At 33.2% G+C, this 23,806-nt stretch overlaps 1 protein-coding gene and 1 long non-coding RNA gene across 2 annotated transcripts in view; both read left to right on the plus strand.

The window, feature by feature from the left end:
* Positions 1–4,256: 4,256 nt before the first annotated feature.
* The window catches only part of LOC148282516 (phosphatidylinositol-3,5-bisphosphate 3-phosphatase MTMR4), a 62,355-nt gene continuing 42,805 nt past the window's right edge, over positions 4,257–23,806 (plus strand). The window contains exons 1-3 of the mRNA XM_088224929.1: positions 4,257–4,336; positions 15,523–15,717; positions 17,862–18,028. Of these exons, the coding sequence (XP_088081055.1) occupies positions 15,553–15,717; positions 17,862–18,028 (332 nt within the window). The 5' untranslated portion in view covers positions 4,257–4,336; positions 15,523–15,552. The remainder of the gene's footprint in view (positions 4,337–15,522; positions 15,718–17,861; positions 18,029–23,806) is intronic.
* Positions 8,030–12,103, plus strand: LOC148282517 (uncharacterized). Its single transcript, XR_015822074.1, has 3 exons — positions 8,030–8,790; positions 9,324–9,435; positions 10,351–12,103. It is a non-coding gene; the product is annotated as an uncharacterized LOC148282517 (long non-coding RNA).

Consider the following 23,806-nt stretch of genomic DNA (forward strand, 5'->3'; position numbering starts at 1 on the left):
TGTCCTCGGCCTCGGCATGCGCTGACCCCCCGACACCCGACACTTCGCTGGATACAATAAAACGCGGCGCAGATCGGGGCGGTGCCAGCTGGAAATAGCCGCGAACGACCGACGCTCGTATCTGTGTTTATGAGACAAGATCAGAGTGCAATAATGCATTGTTATTCTGACTTGTAGATGCGCTGTCGCTTTTCATATTCTCGGGAAAAATGATAAGCGAGTTTGACCCAATTAAAAAAATGCTATGTGATTTTTTTTTACTCTGGGACGATGTCGGTGTCGACACTGTCGACGCGATGCGACGCGACGCGTTGTTTTTATTTATATTTACAAGTACAGGTCTTATCAATTTATTATCCGCGCTATTTTTTCTTCGGAAATGTTTTAAAGTACAGGTGTTTCGGTGTGTGTATTATTTTCCTCTAGAAGAACTAGTCTCTGGAACTCTCTTTTGAATTCATACAATAGGGAAATATCATGTCTTTTTTTACATTTTTAAAGTAATATAGGTCTATGAAATACTATCCAGTAATTATTAGTAGCATGACGCTGTTAAATTTGTAATTTTGAATTCCCGTAAAAACGGTTAATACATTGGCCACGCCCTAATACGTCACGATTCATGTTTATTTGTTCCTGCCATTAAATTTGTGTAGAACAATATTACGAATCTTGACGTCACAAGTCTCGTTTTTCTACGAACGTATTTTTATTGAATTTCTATTTTACATTTATGTATAAAAACATTTCTCTACAATATCCATATTGATTTTGCAAATACAATTAATTATTCTAAATCCATTTAATGTATTTTTATCAGTATTCTTAATATGTGATATTTCCCTATTCTACAGAAATAAAAAATCAACAGGTAAAATCTAAAAAAATAACTGCTTGATTACATCAGCCAAATTACCAGTAAATTAAGTATATGCCTGTATATTATGTACGTATATATGTTAGTATGTACGTATATGAACCGGGCGGTAGTCCCGTGGTAGTATTGTGGACTCACGGGCCAAAGGTCCCAGGTTCAAATCCCACTCTACCACAACTCGATTTCCATTTTTTCAGCACAGGTTATTTACGGCTTTTAGGAAATGGTCTGAAAATTCAAATATTTGAGTAAATAATAAGAACTCTAGTATTTCTCTTTAAAAAGTAAATATATATATAAATAAATGTATGTGTGTGTATAAATGTATATGTATGTGTGTGTATATTTTTCATTATTTTTACTGCCCCTTCATTATTTACATTTAAGTCAAGATTGAAATGTCACTATCTAAATATTTAAATTGTTCCTTTATCCTTCTTCTTTCCTTCCCATCCCCTCTCCTCTCTTCATAGTATAGTGTTATTTTTTTTTATGTATACATTTATTTTTGTTAATCTTTGCTTTTAATTTTTGTACAAAATTATAAGATTTAGTATGTCCATGTATTTATAATTTTCTCAAACTGAACGGTTTGGGTAGGTAGGAAGAAATTGCCTTAAGGCAATAGGCCCGCCCTTATATGTATATTTATTGTATATGTTTATAAAGTGTCAAATAAATAAATATATTTATGTGTTTTTATATGTATGTGTGTGTTTATGTATGTGTATATGTATGTGTGTGTATATATATGTATGTGTTCAATTGATTTAATCAGTATACAATACGCAGACTATGGATTTTATCCGGTTTTATGTTATGTTTTTATGCTATACTCGTATAGGCGGCCTCCGTGGTGTAGTGGTCAAGACGCTTGACTCACGCACGGAAGGTTCCAGGTTCGATTCCCGGTGAGAACACAAAAAAATAATTGTGAGTTTTCTCAAGCCTGGGTATTCTGTGTTATAATTCACCACTGTAATTGGGCCTCCTGGCCTGTTGTGGTGCTAAAAAAAAAAAAAAAAACTGTAAGAATTTTTGAAAGAATGTTTAAATTCAAATTTGAAACATTGTAAGTTGAACGCTGACGTGCCAGAATAACTCAATTCCAGACTTTTAATTGAAGACGGTTTGAAACCTCTATGTAAAAATAAAAACATTTAAACCACTTGAAATTGTTGTTACTTTATAAATACATGATATTACTTTGAACAATGTTTATCCACTGATTCAGGCGTATAATTGAAACATTACAAACAAACTCATCTAAATATGGTTCCTATGTGGGCTGCGCACTGTCCGAAGTAAGACGTCTGTATGCTCCATGGCCTCAAAATTAGGGTGAATTTTGATGTTATTAAAGGTCCTCATCTGATATTATTTCGGACAGAAATGGTTACCAGTGGGCGGGAGGAAAGAGTAAGAAAAATTTGAACGGGCAAGTCAGGAATCAAATATGGCCATTGAATTCGCTTTGTTTTTGAGCTGAATATATTAACCAATGAGTCGTTTAATGATCTTCTTCCTTCCAAACTCGGGAGATGAATCAATTGGATTCATCGTCCAATAAAAAGGGATTTCTCTCAGACGCGCCCATTGAAGCGAACGACTTCAGTGATTTTAGTATACCGAAGTCTGTGCAGATCTGATAATATATTCATGAAGCCATTTTTAGGAAATCGCCAAAAGGCACAATACGGCTACAACAAACACTCACTAGGTTGCCAGTAGAAATTAGAAATATTCCTTAGTTTATATTATGATTTCTTTTTATCGCCGATACTTGCCTTTTACAAAATAAAATTACTTAATTAAAAAGAAAACAACAAATAATGTTTTTTTTGTGTGTTTTTATTTACTGTTGTGAATAAAAACACACAAAAAAAAATCTCATTGTTATTCATTTATGGTCAGTTTAATATACCCTCAAAATTGTAATATTTTATCATATCGTAAGATCAAAATTTTTATTCATTTTTTTGTAAAAATGAACCTAACTGATATTGGTATTGATACTCGATCCAGTGAATGTTTATTATGTATATCTAATTTTTGATACTTTATTGATGAATGTTACACAGTGTGTAAAGTGGCCACTTAAACCAGCCAGTGACGGGTCTGTGGATGCCTAGACTTCTATATTCTCTCCTTTTAAAAGTTCTTCATCTCTGTTTTATTTATTTATTTTTGCACCACAACACACCAGGAGGCCCAATTACAGTGGTGAATTACATCGCAGAACACCCAGGCTTGAGAAAAATCACTTTTTTTTTTTTTTGTGTTCTCACCGGGAATCGAACCCGGAACCTTTTGTGTGTGAGTCAAGCGTCTTGACCACTACACCACGGAGGCCGCCAATATGTTCATACTATTTTTAGCTTTGAATTACAAAAATAGTCTTATAATTATTTGTATATTCATGTAAAGTCATTAATTTACAATATATCAAAAATTGACATAACCGTTGAAAATGTAAAAATGTCCTTCAAGATCCTTGCTTGATGTTCGTGATGCAATCAGGTAATAAGACAGACATAACAAGAATACAAAGACAACAAAATAAAATTCTTAAACTAACATACAACCTACCCTACCTGACCTCTACGACTGAACTGTACAAAAAAACACACCAGTTTGACATAAACTACTTGACTAAAATTGAGACCTTAAAAATTGTGCACAAAATAACACTGGGAAACATACAAGACGACGACATAATATTAGTCAAAAATGCTGACATACACAAATATAACACCAGACAACAACAACACTTATCATATTGAAAAAGCAAAGACAAACACAGGACAGTTAAAAATACTACATAATGGACTTAAACACTACAACGACCTACCTTACTACTTGAAAACTTTTAATGGAGATAAATTTAAAATCAATCTGAAAAAGCATATGATGACTGAACTAACTAGACTAGACGAGACATAAAATGACTAGACATTATTAAATTTCTAATGTAACCCTAACGGATTTTTAAAAATTATAAATAAATAAAAATAAAAAAAAGACCTTATATAAGCAGAACTTAAATAAATATTGTCATACGCTTGTCCCAAAATGAGTTTTTTTTCCAAAAACTCTGGGAATGTTATATAAAGTTATGTATAGTATGTTTTCTAAATAACTTAACTAAAAGAGATAGATATGTGCGGATAAATAAATATAATAATAATCCTGAAATCTTTATGAAATTGTACAAAGCGTATTGCACATTTCTTTGAATGGCAGATCGTTCAAGGTTTAATTATCATTATAAAGAACACAAAATATAAAACCTTGAAAGCATTCCCCTTTACTTCATTCAAATAGAATAATAAGCAAACACTCTTTCATAAATGCGATGGAATAATAACACTGTTTCTGTTTTACAGTAGACACAAGATGAAGAAAATGTAACCAATTAATCCCGAGACATTGCATGGTCCTTCGAGTCGGATATAATATGTACGTTCATAATATAACGAACCTACGGTTTGCTTAACATGACGCCTCCGGTAATTGGAAACAATTAATCCAGGTTCCATGTGCACGAGCCAATTAAAACTAGAGAACATTTCTGTCTTAACGAGTAGAAGAATTTGTGTATCTGGGAAGCATATTTTAAATAGATGGAAAAATAGCAAAAGATGTCGAAAGGGAAGAGAATGTGGCCAGCAAAATGAACGGCGCACTCAGCGGCACAGAAATTGCTAATCAAATATGTCAATCGAAGCCAGAATGGCAGTGTGCAGAAGTAGCTCCAGTCTCGACACTTGTGTGGAAGTGAAACATGGAATTGGCAGAGGAAGGGTAAAGCTGATTGCAGCGGTGCGATCTCTTTGAAGAATATGCGGGAGATCGATGTATGAGTGTTACGAATTATCGAAGCAGACGAAAGTGCAAATCAGAGACATGTATGATTGAGAAGATTTTTAATAACGGATTACTAAAATGGGTTTGATCATGAAAAACGAATGGATGAAGAAAGTGTGGGCAAACAGATATATATGCATATGGAGTGTATGAATAGTAACGTAGGTAACAGCATTTTAAAAGTTAACTATCTTAAATGATTCCTATTTAGAAAAAAAGCGGAAGTCACAAAATTCTATTTTATATTAGGCATTAAAAAACTATTAAGAAAAGGGAAAAAACATTTATGAAGAAAAATATATAGATATAAAGATACGAACAGAAGGTTAAGAAATATGTATAAAAAAAACTTATAAATGAAATATATTATGTACATTGCAATATTTGAGTTTGTCCAAATGTTTGTAGACAAAAGACTGGATTTCACCCCCTCGGGAGTCATTAAGATTAACAAATTACAACACGGATGGAGAATACCTTAAATAAGGGAATGTGGAAGTCTAGGCATTTACAGGGATTGTGACCTGTCATTGGCTGGTTTAAGTGGCACTGTGTAACATTCACCATTTTGCCTATGTTTGAACATCCATATTTATTCAACTCTTCCATTAGTTGAATTTAGTGAAGTTAAAGAGCTTAAACCTTTATTGTAGTGAAGAGATTCATCTGGCTGAATTATTTCACATACTAGGCAACGCCTGAAAACAATTTTCCAATTTTTAAACTTCTTCTTGGACATGTTGGTTTCATTACAATATTTGAGTTTGTCCAAATGTTTGTAGACAAAAGACTGGATTTCACCCCCTCGGGAGTCATTAAGATTAACAAATTGTTACACAGTTTGTAAACAAGAATGTTACACAGTGTGTAAAAAGTGGTCACTTAAACCAGTCAATTGCAAGTCATAAGCCCTGTAAATGCCTAGACTTGCATATTCCTTTATTTAAGGTATTCTCTACCCCTGTTGTAATTTGTTATATTATGTACGTAGTTATTATTAGAGCACACACAATAATATTTTTATGTGTGCCCTATTTCAAGGTTCAAAAGAATAATGAAAAAATAACGTATTTTGATATTCTTGCAGATTAACTTTTTCTTTAACATTTAAAAAAAAAAAAAAAAGAAATATTTGCGTTCTTATGATTTACCCAAATATTCAATTTTGAGGGCCATTCTCAACGAGTTGTAAATAACTCACTATTAGAAAATGGAATCGAGTTGGGGTAGAGTGGGATTCGAACCACGGACCTTTGGTCCGTGAGTTACGAATTAGCTGCTTTTTTCAACATTACAAATAGGCAGATTGCATTGATTTTCTTTTTTGCGTTGAACGGCTTTCGGCAAATCACTCTTACGGTGTAAATTTCTCTCGTCAGGTTTTTAGAAAGTTATCCTTTTCGAGATATTGATAGAGCAAGTGTAAATATTTCTTTTGATGCAGAACTATTAACACTTTGAGTACCAGCCGAATACACATAGAATTTACCCTGTGCCCTGTCATTTTTGTATGATAGTTTTGCCAACTAGAGCCACATTGCGCATTGCAATGTTCGCACCTATACAGGGCCTCACTCCTTTTTTGTACTTTGTATCCCGGAGCTGTGTAAACACGTGATTATAATAACCGTGCGTTGTGTCCCGGTTCCGTATTTTCACGTGGTTTCCAGCAGCGGAAAAGTACTAATAAAAGTCACTAGATGTCAATAAAATGCACTTTTTTAGACAGCAGGTGAAAACACGGGACCGGGACACAACGCATGGTTATATAATCACGTGTTTACACGGCTCCGGGATACAAAGTGTTAAATTATTTTTTTTACATTCAATTTTCGTAGGAAGATCAGTGCTGCGGGGTGTAAAATTTTTTTTTTACGCGCCCTAAAAATTACAAAAATTAACTGCTTTGAAACGTCACAGGTTCACTTGAACACGTTTTTACAATAACCAATCAATTATAACGTTCTGATATATTTCCGGTTTCCGGGTAGCCATGGTTTTCGACGTTTAGCGTGTAGGTGCGTTTAGGTGCGGGGTTCTACTTTTATATGTCAGGAAAACTCTCCGACTTGAATTCGTGGACGTCACGGGCGGCGATATAATTTCAAAATTACAAAACTTAAAAAAAACGTGTTCATAAAAACGATTTTTTTTGCTAACTTCGAATCATTAACAAATAAAAAAAAAAAAAACACTGAACTTCGTAATTGAATTCAAAATATTTTATTAACAATACATATTTGTGCAGAAGTGTTTTAAGTGAAAAATGTATTTATTTTTTTAATATTTAACTTTAAAATGCACAGGAGAGATTTTTTTAATGCAGTCCCGCCAACCTTACGTGAAGCTGAAAAAAAACCGTTTGTGGCTAACACATTTGTATTTATGTACCAGCAAAAAATATATACACGTATCTCGCTTAATAGTTTTCTGCAATGTCTGAGAATTTCCGCTGATAATAATTTGTGTTGCCATTTTTTTATCAGTTGAGCTCAATTTCAATGGAATCCAGCTATTTACAGACATCTGTGGTTAAAAGCAACATCATATTATAAGCAGTAAGTTTACATACTATATAAAATAAAACATATTTAAAAACCGGAATTCAAATTGCACTGGTTACGTTTTCCACAGAGGGTGGAATATAAACTCTGTTGGCTTATGTATAAGTTACTGCACGACTCTGAACTAGCTGACAGACGTCTTACGCTTAGATCAGCTACATCTACGTCGAAAGGAAAAGTTATTATACCTCTACGCAAACAGCGCACTAAATTCGGCGAACGTGCATTTGCGGTCGCAGGCCCTACGGCATGGAATGATCTCCCGGCAGAAGTCCGAAACTGTGAGAGTGAAGTGATGTTTCGGAAGAAACTTAAAGGCCACCAAATCATTTGAATAAATTCTTAGCACGTGGTGACAAAGTACATTATTTTTCTTAAATTAAAAAGTTAAAAATAAATTTATATCTTTATATAATCACTATGTAAAGCACCCTTGAGGTATTATATTACGAAAATGGCGCTTTATACGTTATCCATAATTATTATTATTATAATTAATCACCAGAAACACTTACGTAGCCAGTAAGCCTATAAGTTGTCCACAGCATGCGAGCTTTTGAATAAAGAAAAAAATAAATTTGATTTTGCCAAAAATATTAAGAAACATTAAAATATTAACAAAATTAAAGTAAAAGGTATGTGAATTCTTAAGGTATATAAATTTTTAACTTAGAATCAGTCATGAATTTTTAAATCACGATTTTTTAACAAAAACATTAAGGCGATCCATCCAGCGCGGAGCAAAAAAAGGCAGTTTTCAAACTAAAATTTAGAGTCTAATAATAAGTGTAACAATTTTTTTTTAAAACCACATAAAAGATTAAACATTTATCTAGTAAACTGATGAAGTAAAAATGTTTTTTTTTAATTTTATTTGACTGAAAAATTGCAAGGAAAAGTGCACTTTTCGTTTTTTTCAACATTTTCAACACAAATTATCTATATTTAGATAATATATTGTAATATTTTTTATTGTAGTCATTGAAAGATCTATTATTTATCTAAGCCGATGATGAGTTAGTTTTTTGAAAAAAAGCATATTATTTTCGTAAAATACAATTCTTTCAGAGTCCATTTTGGGTTAAATTGTTGAAACTAAATGGCTCTTTCTTATGTATATTACTTTTAAAATTGTTTTTTTTTTTACATTTCTCTATACAACACACATTTTTCTAGTTACATGTATTTTTTATTTTTCAAAAAATGCTAAAATATAAATGTAATTAATATTATAAAATCATGTATTTTCATTGAGAATCAATCATATATAAAACGTAGAGTTTGGTATCAGTTCTCTCGGGCGTTCACCGAGTACGGACGTGTTTTCTGTGTCGGATTTTTCGGGACGTTTCTTCTGTGATTTTTTAAAGTTTTTGAATTAAAAATCGGTTCCAAAACAATTAAATCTAAAGGTTTTACAAGAAAACATAAATGTCGTAACAAGACCAAGAGATTTGACAAGATAAATGAAGAAAGAAATAGGTAAGAATTTTTTTTATATTTTCGCATGTATAACTACAGTGTGTTTCGGAATCGAGTATTCTTTAGCATATTATATATGAGGCGCAGAGCTTCATAGAAACTGAAACGACATTACCAACTGATTGATTTGTTTTCCGAGGCCTTGAATTATCCAATAAATATTTATTTATTTAACGTTTTGTACATAATGTTATTTGTAAATTGGCGGGCTTATTGCAATGGCATTTTTTCCAACCAACCAATAAAATAATAGTTTTATTTTTTTTATTCATGTTACAGAACATATAAAAATAGAAATAAACGTATTTGTTTATAAATTACCTTAGATCAAAACTATTACTTAATGGGAAAAATAAAAAAAAGAGGGAAGGAGGAGAGATTAAGGAGTAGAAAAGAGATTTTTCTTCAGACGTGATTTAAACAGAGATAATGTAGCAACATCTTTGATGGATACTCGATGTTATGTTGATTGTTAATGCATTAAAAAATATATATATATACCTCTACCCACCTAAACAATAAACGTGTTTCAGGAAAAGGTAATTGGCTGCCCAAAGATCTTCTACAGACAAGCATATTGTTTCCAGTAGTTTAAATGAAGCTGATGATGGAGAAAATTACAATTGCGATACTCTTCATTCAACCGTATGTATTGTCATAAATTTAATTACCTAATATAATTAATTATAAACAACTAACTCGTAACTAGTCATTACGGCATTTCTATAAAGGGGTAGGCAGAGAAGGTAGAACGCCACACCAATCTATCCTGGCATCATATATCTTCACGAGAATAATTCATATGTCCACTTTCAAGCACTTGTTGTACTTATAAATTTAGGCATACTCGCATCATATTTATGCTATGTTCAATAACTAACTAAATAACTAAACATCACGCCATTTCTCCAAAGGGGTAGGCAGAGATAATAGAACGCTATATCTCTCTGTCCTGGTACACGTGGCATGCTTCTTTCACATTCATGCATCTTCTCATGCGCGCACGCCGATTACTCCGACATGGGACAACTCAAATATTTATTGTACTTGATCATGCCACGTCTTTCTCGACCTTCATCGACTTCTACATCCATCATTTATTCGTTCCGCATGAGCGAACCATCATAAAAGACTTTTTTTTATTTTGTTCTACAAAGCTTATCTCAGCTTTGCATTCTGGATATAGTGCTGGTTTTAGTTTTTTTTTTTGTAATAATATTACCAAACAATGAAATAAATAATTTAATTTATATACCTACTGAGTTAATTATCACTAGCTTATCAAAAATAGAATTCACCGAAACATTTATGCACACTCCATGATAAGCACTGTTGATTCTTGGAACTACATATTTATTTGAGTCAAACTCGTATTTTTTGGTGATTGAAAATACATATTAAAACCACAGCTAATTGCTTTCCTCATTAAGGGTTCTTTTCTTAGAAAACTCAATCAGGTTAATAAAATTTGAACATAATAATATAATGTTTCCTATTTTATTGTCTTGTGCACTGTTGGATATTGCAAATACCATATATACATTTTTATTTTTTCAACAGGTATCTGAAACAATACTTGAAGAAGATGTTGGATATTGTTTGGACGTAAAAAAAAAAGAAGACGACAATACTCATTTTAGTATTAGTGGACGAAGAATAATTGATTTAGGGTTTTTTTTTGAACAATTACAAGAAATCGTAAAACATGAAAATGCTTTACAGTGCTCCATTATAAATTTAAATTTTAGATCTGAAGTTCGGAAAGGTTTTTATAGCACATTTGTTGTGAAATGTGCAATAGAATATTTTCGATACATTCAGATCGTAATGAATCAAATAAAATTGACATAAATCACGCGATAGTTTCTGGAATTATGAGCACAGGTATGATATTTGCGATATAGACTGGCTTTGACCGCCCTCTACATATCACATACATCCAAAAAGATGAAGATTTTTGAAAAAATAAAATGTTAAAACCATTGAAATTGTTTTATCTAAATTGCCTTTTGCCAGAATTAGTCGATCCGAGGTATCGTCGAAACATGCCGATTAGGGATCTTGTGTATATATTAGAGGCAATAGCGAAAAAATGTGCAGACAATCAGAAACGTAAGAGCAAATGATTTTTAAAAAAATAATTCATTAACTCAAGACTAGTGTTTGATTTTTAATTTATTATGGATCTATTCGGATCTATATGCATAATTATTTTTTTGTTTGTGTAATACACATGTACTGTGAAATGTACCTAGTTCATGTAAAATTATTATTTGGGATAATTATTACGTTTCTCTATAAAAATTTTTGCTACCATGAATTTGTTATCTGTAATGATCCAAGAAAAGTGTATTTATCAAAGAGTTCAACCCCATTAGTTAAAATGTCCAAGTTTAGATTCTTTTGTCCGCCTTTTTTTCAATATTTTGTCTGCCCCGTAGCATAGTGGTAGCGCATTTGGCTACCGTGCACGAGGTCGAGTGTTCGATTGTTCATGTAATAAAATGATCAAGATACACTGCATTTGGTGTACCTTGTTGTACTTTGGGTGCGGAAAAGGGAAAGTAGTAGTATAAAGTAGTTTATAATCTTTACCTGTGTAATTTTTCTGTTTTTATTTGTCCAGCAAATTTCGGTGTTTTGACTTCAATAAATGTTTTTTTTTTTTTAAAGACATAACAAGTATATTATATTTTACTTTTATTATGTTGTTTGTGAATAAAGTGTAGCTTTAACAAAAAAATATGTTAAGTATTAGATAGAATATGTGTGCTTTTATTAATAATTAAATGGTATTTTTTACTTTCTTTTTTATCAACAATAATATATTTGTTAATGTAATTGGATATGTATCTGGATAAATAATAAAATATTTATTGATGATAAAATATTGTTTTTTTTTTGTATACTTTTTATGCATTAAATCGTGTCCACCACATTGATATATTAAGACTAAGGAATAAATAATATTCCAAAAACGATGTAAAAAAAATAGTTTATACGAAAATTAATGATAGGTGAGTACAAATTTATAATCCAAATATAATAAATAAATTGAGCCGTGAGTCCGTACTGTGACATAATACATATTATTTATCTTGCAAAAGTAATTATAGTTTTCAAAAGGAACTATTGGAACTCAAATTCAAATTCATGACCATGCAGGTAAAAAAAATCTCATTTTTGCGGGTACTTAGCGGGCATACTGTATTTAACTTTACCCAAGCTTGACTCACCCGCGCGCACGGACAAATATATTGCTGTCTCTTTTTAAAACTCACTACCGTCTTAAAACGAAAATGAAATTGTGTTTGGCTGGATGAACCGCCTTAAATTTGTTAAAACATAACGATAGAAGAAAAATTATAGACCTTTTAAAATTATGCAAAGTTGTAAATTCAATATGAGATTGCCCTGAACTATTATCTCTCATCAACTTCAGGGTGCCTGGAAGAATGATTAGACAGGTGCCACCGTTTTGTAGCATCAATTCACGGACAGTGTATACTTGTAATGCCGTATTAAATAGACTTCATGAACTCGGCAATAGTTATTCCCACGTATCTGATATATTTAGCGGAGGGTATTGTTCCTATAGAACAAACCTTTTGAACTTTTTCAAAGATAATGAATGGTCGACCTTGATTTATTAATGCATTTCATAATATATACAGTTTTTTGTTCACTTTGCCCAGCTGTATAAAACAGTACGTATGATTTTCTTGTTGTATTACTGTAGAATGTTTTATTATTTAATTTTGTTTTTTACATTTATTCTTGAATCGTTTAAACTTTCTACTGAATATGCTGTATAATTTTTAGGTTAATTTTTTAAATATAAATCTTGTATAATTTTCAGGTTTAATTTTTTTTATAAATCTTGGGTATAAGGATATTCATGTTTTAAAAAAAATATATTAAGCCAAATATGTTAGTATTATAAATTTTTGTAAAAGGCAGATTTGCCGTTTATGTTGATAAAATAAAATAAAATAAATACAAAAAATGCCTAACATCATTATCATTAGAAGAATTAGGTGTACTTGATATGTTGAATTAAAGTAATTTTTTCCTAAATGGAAATTACGCTTTCTTCGTAAAACGACGGAGTAGTGTTTTTCATAAATGAAAATTTCGCTTTTTCTTCGTAATACGACGGAATTAGTTTTTTTATAACTGGAAATTACGCTCTTTCTTTATCAAAAATGGAAATTACGCTTTCCACAATAATGGTGCATAAGTATTTGTTTTAATAAATGCAAAATACACAAACCGCTTTACTTATAACGGCAGTATAAGACTTTAACCATTATGCAATTAAATTATTATTTCCCGTCTGGTAGTTTTTGTCGTTTGCGAAAGCCTTCGAGTCGTTTTTTCACACTTCCAGAATGTATATATTACATGTATTATGTACTTATGTCAATAGTCAGAGACGAGCTCGTCAAAACTCGAGTCGACCTTGATTGCCAGACGTAATAAACTGGTCTTAATATTCAATTATGAGATTTCCCTTCAACACACAAACATACAACACACTGAAGGATTGAACATTTTTTGCTTTCGATCGATCAATTCTACTTAGAATAATCTGATACAAAAAATATGCCAAAGATGAATTTCGTTAATTTCACGCCTTTTACATGCACATTGAATTTTTCTGAGTTATTACTACATACAACAATATTTAAAAAAAAAAGGATTTTTTTTTGTTTATTTTATAATATACATAAGAGTTAAAACAGAGTATTAAAAAAATAAAGGATAATTACATAGCAATGAAATACATATTGATAGTAAAAATAGTTAGCAAAAAATCCCACAAAGGTATGGCCTGGGTATACAAGAAAATTTAATGAATTTTTGCTTCTATAATAAATAGGCAGTTATAATATTTTTGTATAACATAAGAAAGAGAAAATAAAATATTCTGTAAAAGATTATATGGTATTTTTCATAGTAATTAAAAAAGGAAATAAAAAATATTTAAAAAAACATAAAAATATTCGTTATTATTTAAGGGCAACAAAATATATCATAGAAAAATAAGTTCATATCTTTAGTTTGAATCCAGGATAGTGCGTGTTTTTTAAAAGAAGTAAAAATTTTAAAGTTCGGAATAAATGAAATCATCATCATCAGCCGTCTCTTGTCCAATGTTGAACATAGGCCTCCCCCTTTAGTCTCCATATTTCCCTATCCTGAACCAACCACATCCAACCACTTCCTGCAACTCGTCTTATGTCATCAGACCACCTTGTCTGAGGCCTGCTTCTACACTACACTTCTTCTACCCGTTCTGGGTCGCCATTCCAGGACTTTTTTGGTCCATCTAGAGTCTGTGATTCTGGCTATATGACCAGCCCAGCTTCATTTCTGGTTGGCAGCCCTATGGACCACATCGGTGATCTTTGTTCTCGCTCTAATCCATGTATTGGTTTTTCTGTCTCTCAACGAAATACCCAGCATTCTCCTTTCCATGGCTCTCTGTGTCACTGATAATTTGTGTAAATTTTTTTTCGTGAACACAAAAGTTTCACAGCCATATGTCAGTACAGGGAGAACACAAATGAAATACATAAATGAAATATTATCAGTAAAAAAAGAATAAAAATTTTTGGGCCTATAAAATATGCATGTCTCTGTGCGAGCCTCGTTTTATGTTGTGGTATTTCTTACGTATTTCGTACGCACGATTCCTTCTGTGACTTGATCTATTTGAATTACTTGTAAACAAATTTTGGTTCTTAAATATATATTTTAAACATTGAAAACAATATATTTGTGTTATGTCTAAAAGTTTAGCTTCTTGGAACAATTGGAAGGAGGTAAGTATGCGATCTTTGTGAAGCTTAATTTTTAATATAAATTTTAATAACCCAGAAAAACTCAATGTGCGTGCCAAAGATCGTAAACGCGTAGTCTGATTTTACTAGATTTTTTATGTTTATTTCGTGAACTGTTTAATAACTGAGTTAATTATCCCTTAATAGAGACACCTTGTCCTACATTCGAGACTACGAACCGGGGACCTATGAGAAGCATCAGATCAAAGTGTATTGACTTCGTGCATATCACTTTCGAGACCTAGTCTGAAATATGAAATCAAATACGTTTTCAAGTGCCATTATGATTAGATTTTATTTAAAAAAATGTTTTGAGTATGTCCAAATGTTTATAGACTGACTGGGTTTTCTCCCTAAGGAGTTATTTAGTACTAAATTTGTTGAAAAAGAGAGGGAAAACGCTTTTTCTACAGGTGGAAGAGTTGAGGAAATGTAGATGTTTAAACATGGGCAGAATGGTGAATGTTACAAAGTGTGTAAAGTGGCCACTTAAACAAGCCAATGACCGGTTGTTAGGCCCTGTGGAATGCCTAGACTTCCATATTCCCCTATCAATCATGTTTTCCCTCTCTGTTGCAATATTTTTTTATATAATATTGTTTAATTCGTTAGGCACATTTTTATGTTATTTTTAATTTATTAAAAAAAGGTTTGATTCCGCGTTCTTGAGATACGCAAAAAAAATAATTTGCCATTTCTATCTTTCAGTATTGCTTAAATTTCTTCGTGCCATATCTTTCGCGGCATTCTTCGTTTTTTGCATCCATCAACATTCGCATCGTAATCTACGTTAATTGATAAAAATATTTTTAAGAGTTTACCTATGGTTTATTCAAATATATTTTTAAATAAATATTTTTAAGTATTTTTTTCTTTCGTCTTTCAGATAGGTCGCGAGGCGCCCAAGCCGCCGCCCATGGAGCCGGCGGGCCGGCCGCGCGCGCCCGCGTCCCCGCCGCCCTCGCGCCCCACCTCCAGGTGGGGCGCGAGCGGCGGCCGGGCCGCCCCAGGGCGCGCGCTGGAGGCGGACGACCCCGGCCTGGCTGTGCCCTTCTCGCCCATCTGCGGAGAAGCCGTGCAGGTACACCGACAGTTCCACGTGTTGTTTACCACTACCGTCATTCCCCACAATATGCTGTGATCTCTTCAACTGAAACTTTTCTCGCACATGGATATCAGTCTTTCTCCTATGTACAGTTCCTGGAGAATAGATGCATTCGTACGTCTGGCCGTCCACGGAATCCGCAGCACTCGCCGCCAACACCACATCTTGGAAGCTTCTTTTTTTTCTTCGACTCTTGTAAAATTTTCGAAAGCTTCGGAATTTTACAAGATTTGAATAATCGGCATTTCGTTTTGACCGAGTATAGACTTGAGTCCCAGACAACACGCATCTTGTTAAAAGTTGTTTCAGAAATTCCTAGGCGGATTGCGAGCTCTTTGTGCATGCTTCCATCCTCATTTATCTAAAATCCCAAGTATTTAAAGCTGTCAACTTTCTCAATCCTCTGCCCATTATTATAGAGAGGTTGATCAGGGTCAGGACAGGATTTTTGCACATAATCTGAGTCTTTTTAAAATTATATTAAGACCCAGACGAGTTGAGTTTTCCTGCAGTGTGTCAACAATTTCCTGTAAATCACCAACAGACTTTTTAAAAAGAACTGCATCATCTGCATACTCCAAGTCGCACAACTTTAGGGGGGAGTTTTCTATACCTCGATCAGGTGGTATTGATTTGCATAAGATGAAATCCATCAGTATGATGAATAAGAACGGTTCAAGGACGCAGCCTTGCCTCACTCCAGTGGAGACCCCGAACCAATCAGTCAAAGAGCTACCGATTCTCACACGACAATTGCTATCTATGTGGAGCGCTTTTACAACAGCAATAATCTTGGGAGGAATACCATACACATCGAGAATTTTCCAAAGAGATGGTCGATGCGGACTATCAAATGCTTTCTCGTAGTCGATGAAGCAACATGCAAGGGGTGATTTCATTTCATTGCTCTGCTGGAGAATGCATTTTATGTTATAGATATATCCACTATCTATTGAAACAATTAGTAACGAGAAAATGTTTAAAAAGGCTATAAAAAATGGATAGTGGAGCTAGGTAGAAGTAAAATGGATTGTCTCATTCGCCCAAACAAATATTGAATCAACTGCTACACAAGTGTATAGCTTATGTTAGGTTTTTGTTATTTTCATTGTGTGTCTTGTATATAATACCATGTTTTTTAAACTATCTAAATATTTGTTAATTATCTTCGTTTTTTTAAGTTAGTCTTCTTTGTTTATTCTCAAATGTAATTTTTTTTAAATATTGTTAATTGTCCTCGGCACGGGAAACCCCAGTGAGGTCACATTATTTTTATTATTGATTATTGTTTGTAAGCAAAAAATATGAATAAATAAATAAATAATCAATACAAGGCTAGATATATTATAAGTACTGAATATACGTAAGCTCATGTAAGTGTACAGTTTAAATATTATAAATTAGGACAATAAGGGCCTCACTCAATAGCTTGGCATAAAGTTACACTAAGGTATAGTGGTATAATTCTACCACTATAATAAGGATGGTATTCCCATCCGAATTATACCACTATACTTAGGCGTAACTTTACGCCGAGTATAGAGATTTTACCACTATAGTAAGGATGGTATTCACATCCGAATTATACCGCTATACTTAGGCGTAACTTTACGCCGAGTTTATGAGTAAGGCCCTAAGTGAACAATATTAATAAGTAATGTAAAAATAAATATAGATGTAAATATTTTATTCGACTATTTTAATCATAGAACTAAATAAAATAAATAAAAAATAGCATCCACATCTCACTGCACTATATCCAGCCATTGGAGTTTCAGTCTACTAATAATTTGTGTGATAAGGGATTTGTGTGAAGTATCGTATTAGGCACTTTCCGTTCACTCGATATTTCTTCATACTCTATCTGTCGCAGCCTTCCTATTTTGTTGAATTGCAGTTTGTTGGCGTCGTTGTTCATATTGTAGACTTTTTCATTGTACCGTATTCTCCAAACTCTTGCCTTCCTTAGTATTTTCCTCTCAAATATGAGGAGAGGTGTTTTATCCTTATTACTCAAACCCCAGCAATCAGGGCCATACGCGAGTACAGAGCGTGTTAGTGTTTTGTAGATAGTGATGAAGAAGTAGAAATCACATGAATTAATTTGATTTTGTTTCCAGTATCTGGGCCGGACACAAGATGGCGTCCTGGCTCTGTCTAACTACCGGCTGTACCACCGCAGCGGGCAGGGTTCGGCCACTATCATTCCCCTCATGCTGGTGGAGGGCGCCGATGTACGGGACATCTTCTTTCTCCACATTATGTGCAAGGATGCGCGCAGCCTCAGGTAAAATGCACTTATCAACATTAAAAAAACTGTTTTATGTAATATTGCTATATAGTGTGAGGGTCACCCACAAAATAAGATTACAACATTTTATTTATTATAACCAACGGCTGTAGCCAATTTGTACAAAACTAAAGTTAAATTCAAAGTTATTCAATAGAAAGAAAATATAGTTAATTATTATGGTTAAACTTAATAAACGTAATGTATAGTTTAAAAAAAAGGTTCATAGCAAAACAGTGAAGTATAGAAGAAAAGTAGTAAAAAAGAGATTTATTTTAGGTTTTTAAATCTTACTTAGGCACACATTATTAGGCACACAAATTCAGCAAAAATAAAAATAAAATATGAGTATATTATACAAACAGACTGAATCTCTGGTTCATCGGTTATTGTTGCAAAGTCAGTAGTACCCACTTCCCGTGTACAACCGAATGAGCATGAACCTTTCTAGGTAGCAAGTATGACTGATTGTATGTATAATGTTTCTGGGGTCTCAAAGTAATTATTTTATTTATTATATCTTCAAATAAAAGAAAATTCACATAAAAAATAAAATATAAATATCGGATATAAATAAAGCACTGTTTTCACATATTGTATTATTGTTCGCCAGATGAAAGCGACTACCGATGTCCGAGGGGTCTGCCTGGTAACCGAAAACACATTAGCCACATCTTTCCGTATATGTATATGTATATACACATATATACAAACATACATACACGTACATATACCTAACATATCAAAATAAGGGTGTACAAGATATTATTTGTTTATTATTATTGTCACATATTGTATTATTGTTCGCCAGATGAAAGCGACTACCGATGTCCGAGGGGTCTGCCTGGTAACCGAAAACACATTAGCCACATCTTTCCGTATATGTATATGTATATACACATATATACAAACATACATACACGTACATATACCTAACATATCAAAATAAGGGTGTACAAGATATTATTTGTTTATTTATTAACGGACATTGTCCATGTATACAATTTATAAGGTTTAAATATTACAATAAAAGAATAGTTTAAAACATTTTTTTAAAAAAGAAAGAGGCATTGACAAACATAAGGGACATCGAGACAAGATCTGGACTATTTATTTAGTGCTCGTTTAAATCGTTGTAAACTTAAACCAAAAAAGTCCAGATCCTGTCTTGAGTTAACAATACGACAAAGGCGGGTCATTGGAGAATTTAGGCCATAGTTTGTTCTATGCTGATCGATGAACAGTACTTCATTGTTTCTCAATCTACGAGTCGGAATATTCAATTTTACTTGTCCCAGTAATGATGGAACATCGATTATACCATTTAGTATGCCGAACATATATATGGAGTCAATATTAGTTCTACGTTTTTGTAGACTAGAAATATTCAACATTGACTCTATTTCAGCATAAGAATAATTATCTCTCTCTAGTCCAAGCATCCACGCTATTTTTCGAAGCAAGCGATGTTGGACTGATAAAAAACACTATCCAGAAATATTGCAACCATCGTCTCCTTTTACTTGGGAAGCGACATGTTCCAGATATCCAGATGTTCTGCAAATTCATTACTGAGACTTTGCATTCGATTTAGTGGAGTGCATTTATGTCGGATCGAAAATTGCTTGTATTTACTATTTTTTTTTACCAACTATTTTTCAACGTAATCGCCGTCGAGATCGAGCCATTTCTGTAGTCGGGGCACTAGCTTTTGCATGCCAGTATCATAGAAATCCGCCGCCAGCTGTTTCAGGTGCTTCTTTACTGCTTCTTCGACCTCTTGATTGTTGGAAAAACGTTTTTCACCTAAAAACTCCTTAAGTTCTTTGAAAGCATCCACCACATACCCGAATCCGTTTTAAAGACTAAATGTCTTTCTTCGGATTAACTCATACAAGCAAGCAATTTTTTTTTCATTACGAATTGATTATATTTCATCCTTTACTAACCAAATTCAGGAGGGAAAAGCGCGAACAAATATTTACATTTACAACTTTCAATGTCCCTTTCACTTTCGCTCTAAACCCCCCCCTCTCGTCGTCTACAAGGAATAATAATAATAATAATGTTTGGATAATTTATACAGCGCCATTTTTGTGAAAATCACCTCAAGGGCACTGTACAGTAAATAAATATCCCAACACGTCTTGCAGCTACAGAGCGCATGGACGGTTGGGATTCTAGTTCCTCGTCTCCAATTATGATATATTACAATTATGATATATATGAGCTAGATAACAGAAAGTCTTGCAGCAACAGAGCGCATGGACAATAAGAAATCTAGCCACTATTTACATTTTTATTTTTTAATTTTTTATTTGACATTGAAGTTTAGAGTTTAAGTGATATTTTAAAAACGAAATGAAAAGCAAATTTTATAAAACTAGAAGTTAGATTACAACAAGTCTTGCAGCTACTGAGCGCATGGACGGTTGAAATTCTAGACCCCATTTACTAAATTTAGATATTTGATAGTTGAAAACATTTACATAATATGATAAAAATAATATGATACCTATCATCACAAAAAGTCTTGCAGCTTCAAAACGCATCGACAAATGGAATTTCAACAACATAAGAATGATTTTAAAAAGTTTATAATAATAAATTATTTTTAAAAACGCAATAATAATATGGAAGGGACAAGGGGAAGTATAAATAAAATAAATAAATAAATCATTTACCCATTTCAAACCCCTTTATCTCGACAGTGATAGGAAACGTTAGTTACTACTCTCTGGAGCACCAGAACGCCCCCAGGTGACACTCGAGCCAGTCACCGGCAGCGCACCCAAAAGCAGCAGACTTACCCAAAGCCTACTGGTTGCAAACCAACTTTTGCCACCCCTCATACCTACTCAAAACTGTAATTATTGAAGAATTTTACCTCATCAAGCGAAAGCAATAAAGGAGACGTATATTCCTAAGTATTATATTCAGTTATATATTATATTAGTTCAGCTTGCCCACCACATACCGCACACCGCATCCGAGGACATAAGTCTCCTTGGCGGTGCCCACATACACGGAAAATTTGCTCGTTGTCAAACGAGAAAAGCTGCCCGAAGGAGCTCTCTGAAATCTGGTAGCCTAGAAAGAAAGTAATCCAGAAGTACATAATATGTTCTTCGTTGGATTGAGAAGAGAGGGAAATGAATTCTTCACTGACTGGGATTAAATTGATTGGACATGATCAATTCGCCGAAATGATTAAAAAAAAAAAAAAAGCATTGAAATTCTTTTTAGAAGCCACCAGATCTGTATATCCGACAGGACCTATAACAGGGCCACGGATAGTAGCGAGAAGCTCCATTCGGTAATCATAGAGAAGGGGAAAAAGACAAGACCACAGGATGTGTTCAGAAGATTGTTTAGGATGTCCGCAGCAGCACGAAGGGGAGTCAACAATATTAAAAACAAGTAATTTTTGATTAAATTTACCAATTTGACCTGATAAAAACTGCGTAGTCCAGTGATCGGGGATAACCCAAGAAGATTCTAAGCGTTGACAGATTGAAGGAAAAAAAAAGAAAGATAACCCTCCCTGAAGGGGAAGATTCCCATCGCGATTAATAATAATAATTATGGATAACTTATATAGCGCCATTTTCGTAATATAATACCTCAAGGGCGCTTTACAAAGTAATTATATAAAGATATAAATTTAATTTTAACTTTAACTTTTTAATTTAAGAAAAATAAAGTACTTTTCCACTACATGCTAAGAATTTATTCAAATGATTTAAAGAACAAGTGGGTTTTAAGTTTCTTCCGAAACATCACTTCACTCTCACAGTTTCGGATTTCTGCTGGGAGAGCATTCCATGCCGTAGGGCCTGCGACCGCAAATGCACGTTCGCCGAATTTAGTGCGCTGTTTGCGCAGAGGTATAATAACTTTTCCTTTCGACGTAGATGTAGCTGATCTAAGCGTAAGACGTCTGTCAGCTAGTTCATCTGGAATGCAGAGTTCCCTTAGATATTCTGGAGCAGAGTTGTGCAGTTACTAATACATAAGCCAACAGAGTTTGTATTCCACCCTCTGTGGAAAACGTAGCCAGTGCAATTCCCAGAGTAGTGGAGTGATATGACTGAATTTAGAGATGCCAAAAATAAGTCTAGCTGCGGCATTTAATACAGCCTGTAGGCGAGTCATTTTATTCATCGGTAGACCTGCGTAGATACCATTACAATAATCGACTCTAGACACTACAAACGCATTTATTAATTGATTGCCAAGCATTAAGAAGAGCATTTAAAGTCTTTTTTTTTTATTCGATTGAGACATTCCTACTATATTAGTTCAGTGAAAAGGTGATAATCTCGTATTTCGCTTAATGTAAAGGTAGGATTACATTGTTCTCGTGTGTCGTGGAGTGGTGTTTTGGGGAGCCATCTGGCGCGTATCGCTCATTGTATGGGCAGAATTCCATTGCTCTCGTGCGTTGTGGAGTGTTGTGTCGAGGCGCCTCGATGTAATCCCACCTTAACAGACGTTACATCACCGTTTCCAAGGAGATTTTTTATCAGTCTTCTTCAGAATTTAAAATGAGCACAATTCGATCCAAATTAATTTTATATTCATTGTAACAACAAATGTTATCACTCGGCATTCCACTATTGTGATAATCAGCTGAACTCAGACTAATTAATATTCTGTTTTCGGTGTGGCAAGTGGCAACACAGAATAACCTTCATTATCATTTTATCAACGCGAGTTCACTGAACTCTACCAATTATCGCCCGAGCCGCAAATATAATTCATATACTTAAATCACCTTGATATTTGCCAAATCTTTGTGTACTCAGATTTGTTTCAAATTATTTCTTGTGTAAAGATCTCCGCTCTAGTGATGTGCGTGGGTGTTTAGACGCAATATTTTCAATGGAATGATTCTATTTTCGTGCTAGTATTTGGATCTTTTGTTCAAATGTTTGTGAGTTCTTTCAAATAAATAATTGAGGCGAAGGCAAAATTAATTAAATTCTCGGATATAAATAAATAAACATGTTTGTTAAAATTTTTGTAATCAGTTACACTTGGTTGAAAGGTCACAAAAATACGGTGGGATCCGCTTATTGTGGTGACTACGGGACCCGTAACTTTTGATAACATTGAGCAAAGGATGGAAAAAAATATTTCATGATCATACAAAATTGTATTTTTACACAGCACAATATTTATTGTTAACAATTTTCTAAAAAAACGTTAATTTTATTTTTCAAATTATTTTATGTTTGAGTTGATCAACTCCTGAATGTTGTCTTACCGGTACCAATAAGGGCAGGTATGAAGGCACTAAAAACGTCAACAAGATGTTGTTAGAAATAGAATATTACAACCAGAATTATCTTGTTTTTAAAAAAAAGATAATACGATTCTATAAAAATAGGTTTCAACTAAAATATTTCAATAAATATATTTGTTTTTAAGTATTACCGAAGGCATAATTTTACGTAGAATTAAAGGAAAATGTCACAAAAATGTATGTGACTTAAAATGCTTGTACGAGTATTTCTTTTCAAAAACAAAAAAAAAGATTTTGCTTCGGCCACTTTCATATTCAATTTATTATCTTCAAGTTATTACAACAAATTTTAGTTCAATACTTAGTCTTTATATTGTATGAGAACCCATATACCCAAGTTTAGTCTAAATTTGAAATGGCGTAATCTACCGGTCTAAAAGTAATTATATTTTAGTCACATAAAACTTTTCAGCATATTTCCTTTCAAAAATATTGTTTTGTCTATTTTTTTTACTACTACGCGATTT

Source organism: Micrasema longulum, unplaced genomic scaffold (assembly GCF_059751315.1).
Source record: "Micrasema longulum isolate JH-2025_06_02 unplaced genomic scaffold, ASM5975131v1 h1tg000321l, whole genome shotgun sequence".
Taxonomy (NCBI): Eukaryota; Metazoa; Arthropoda; class Insecta; order Trichoptera; family Brachycentridae; genus Micrasema; species Micrasema longulum.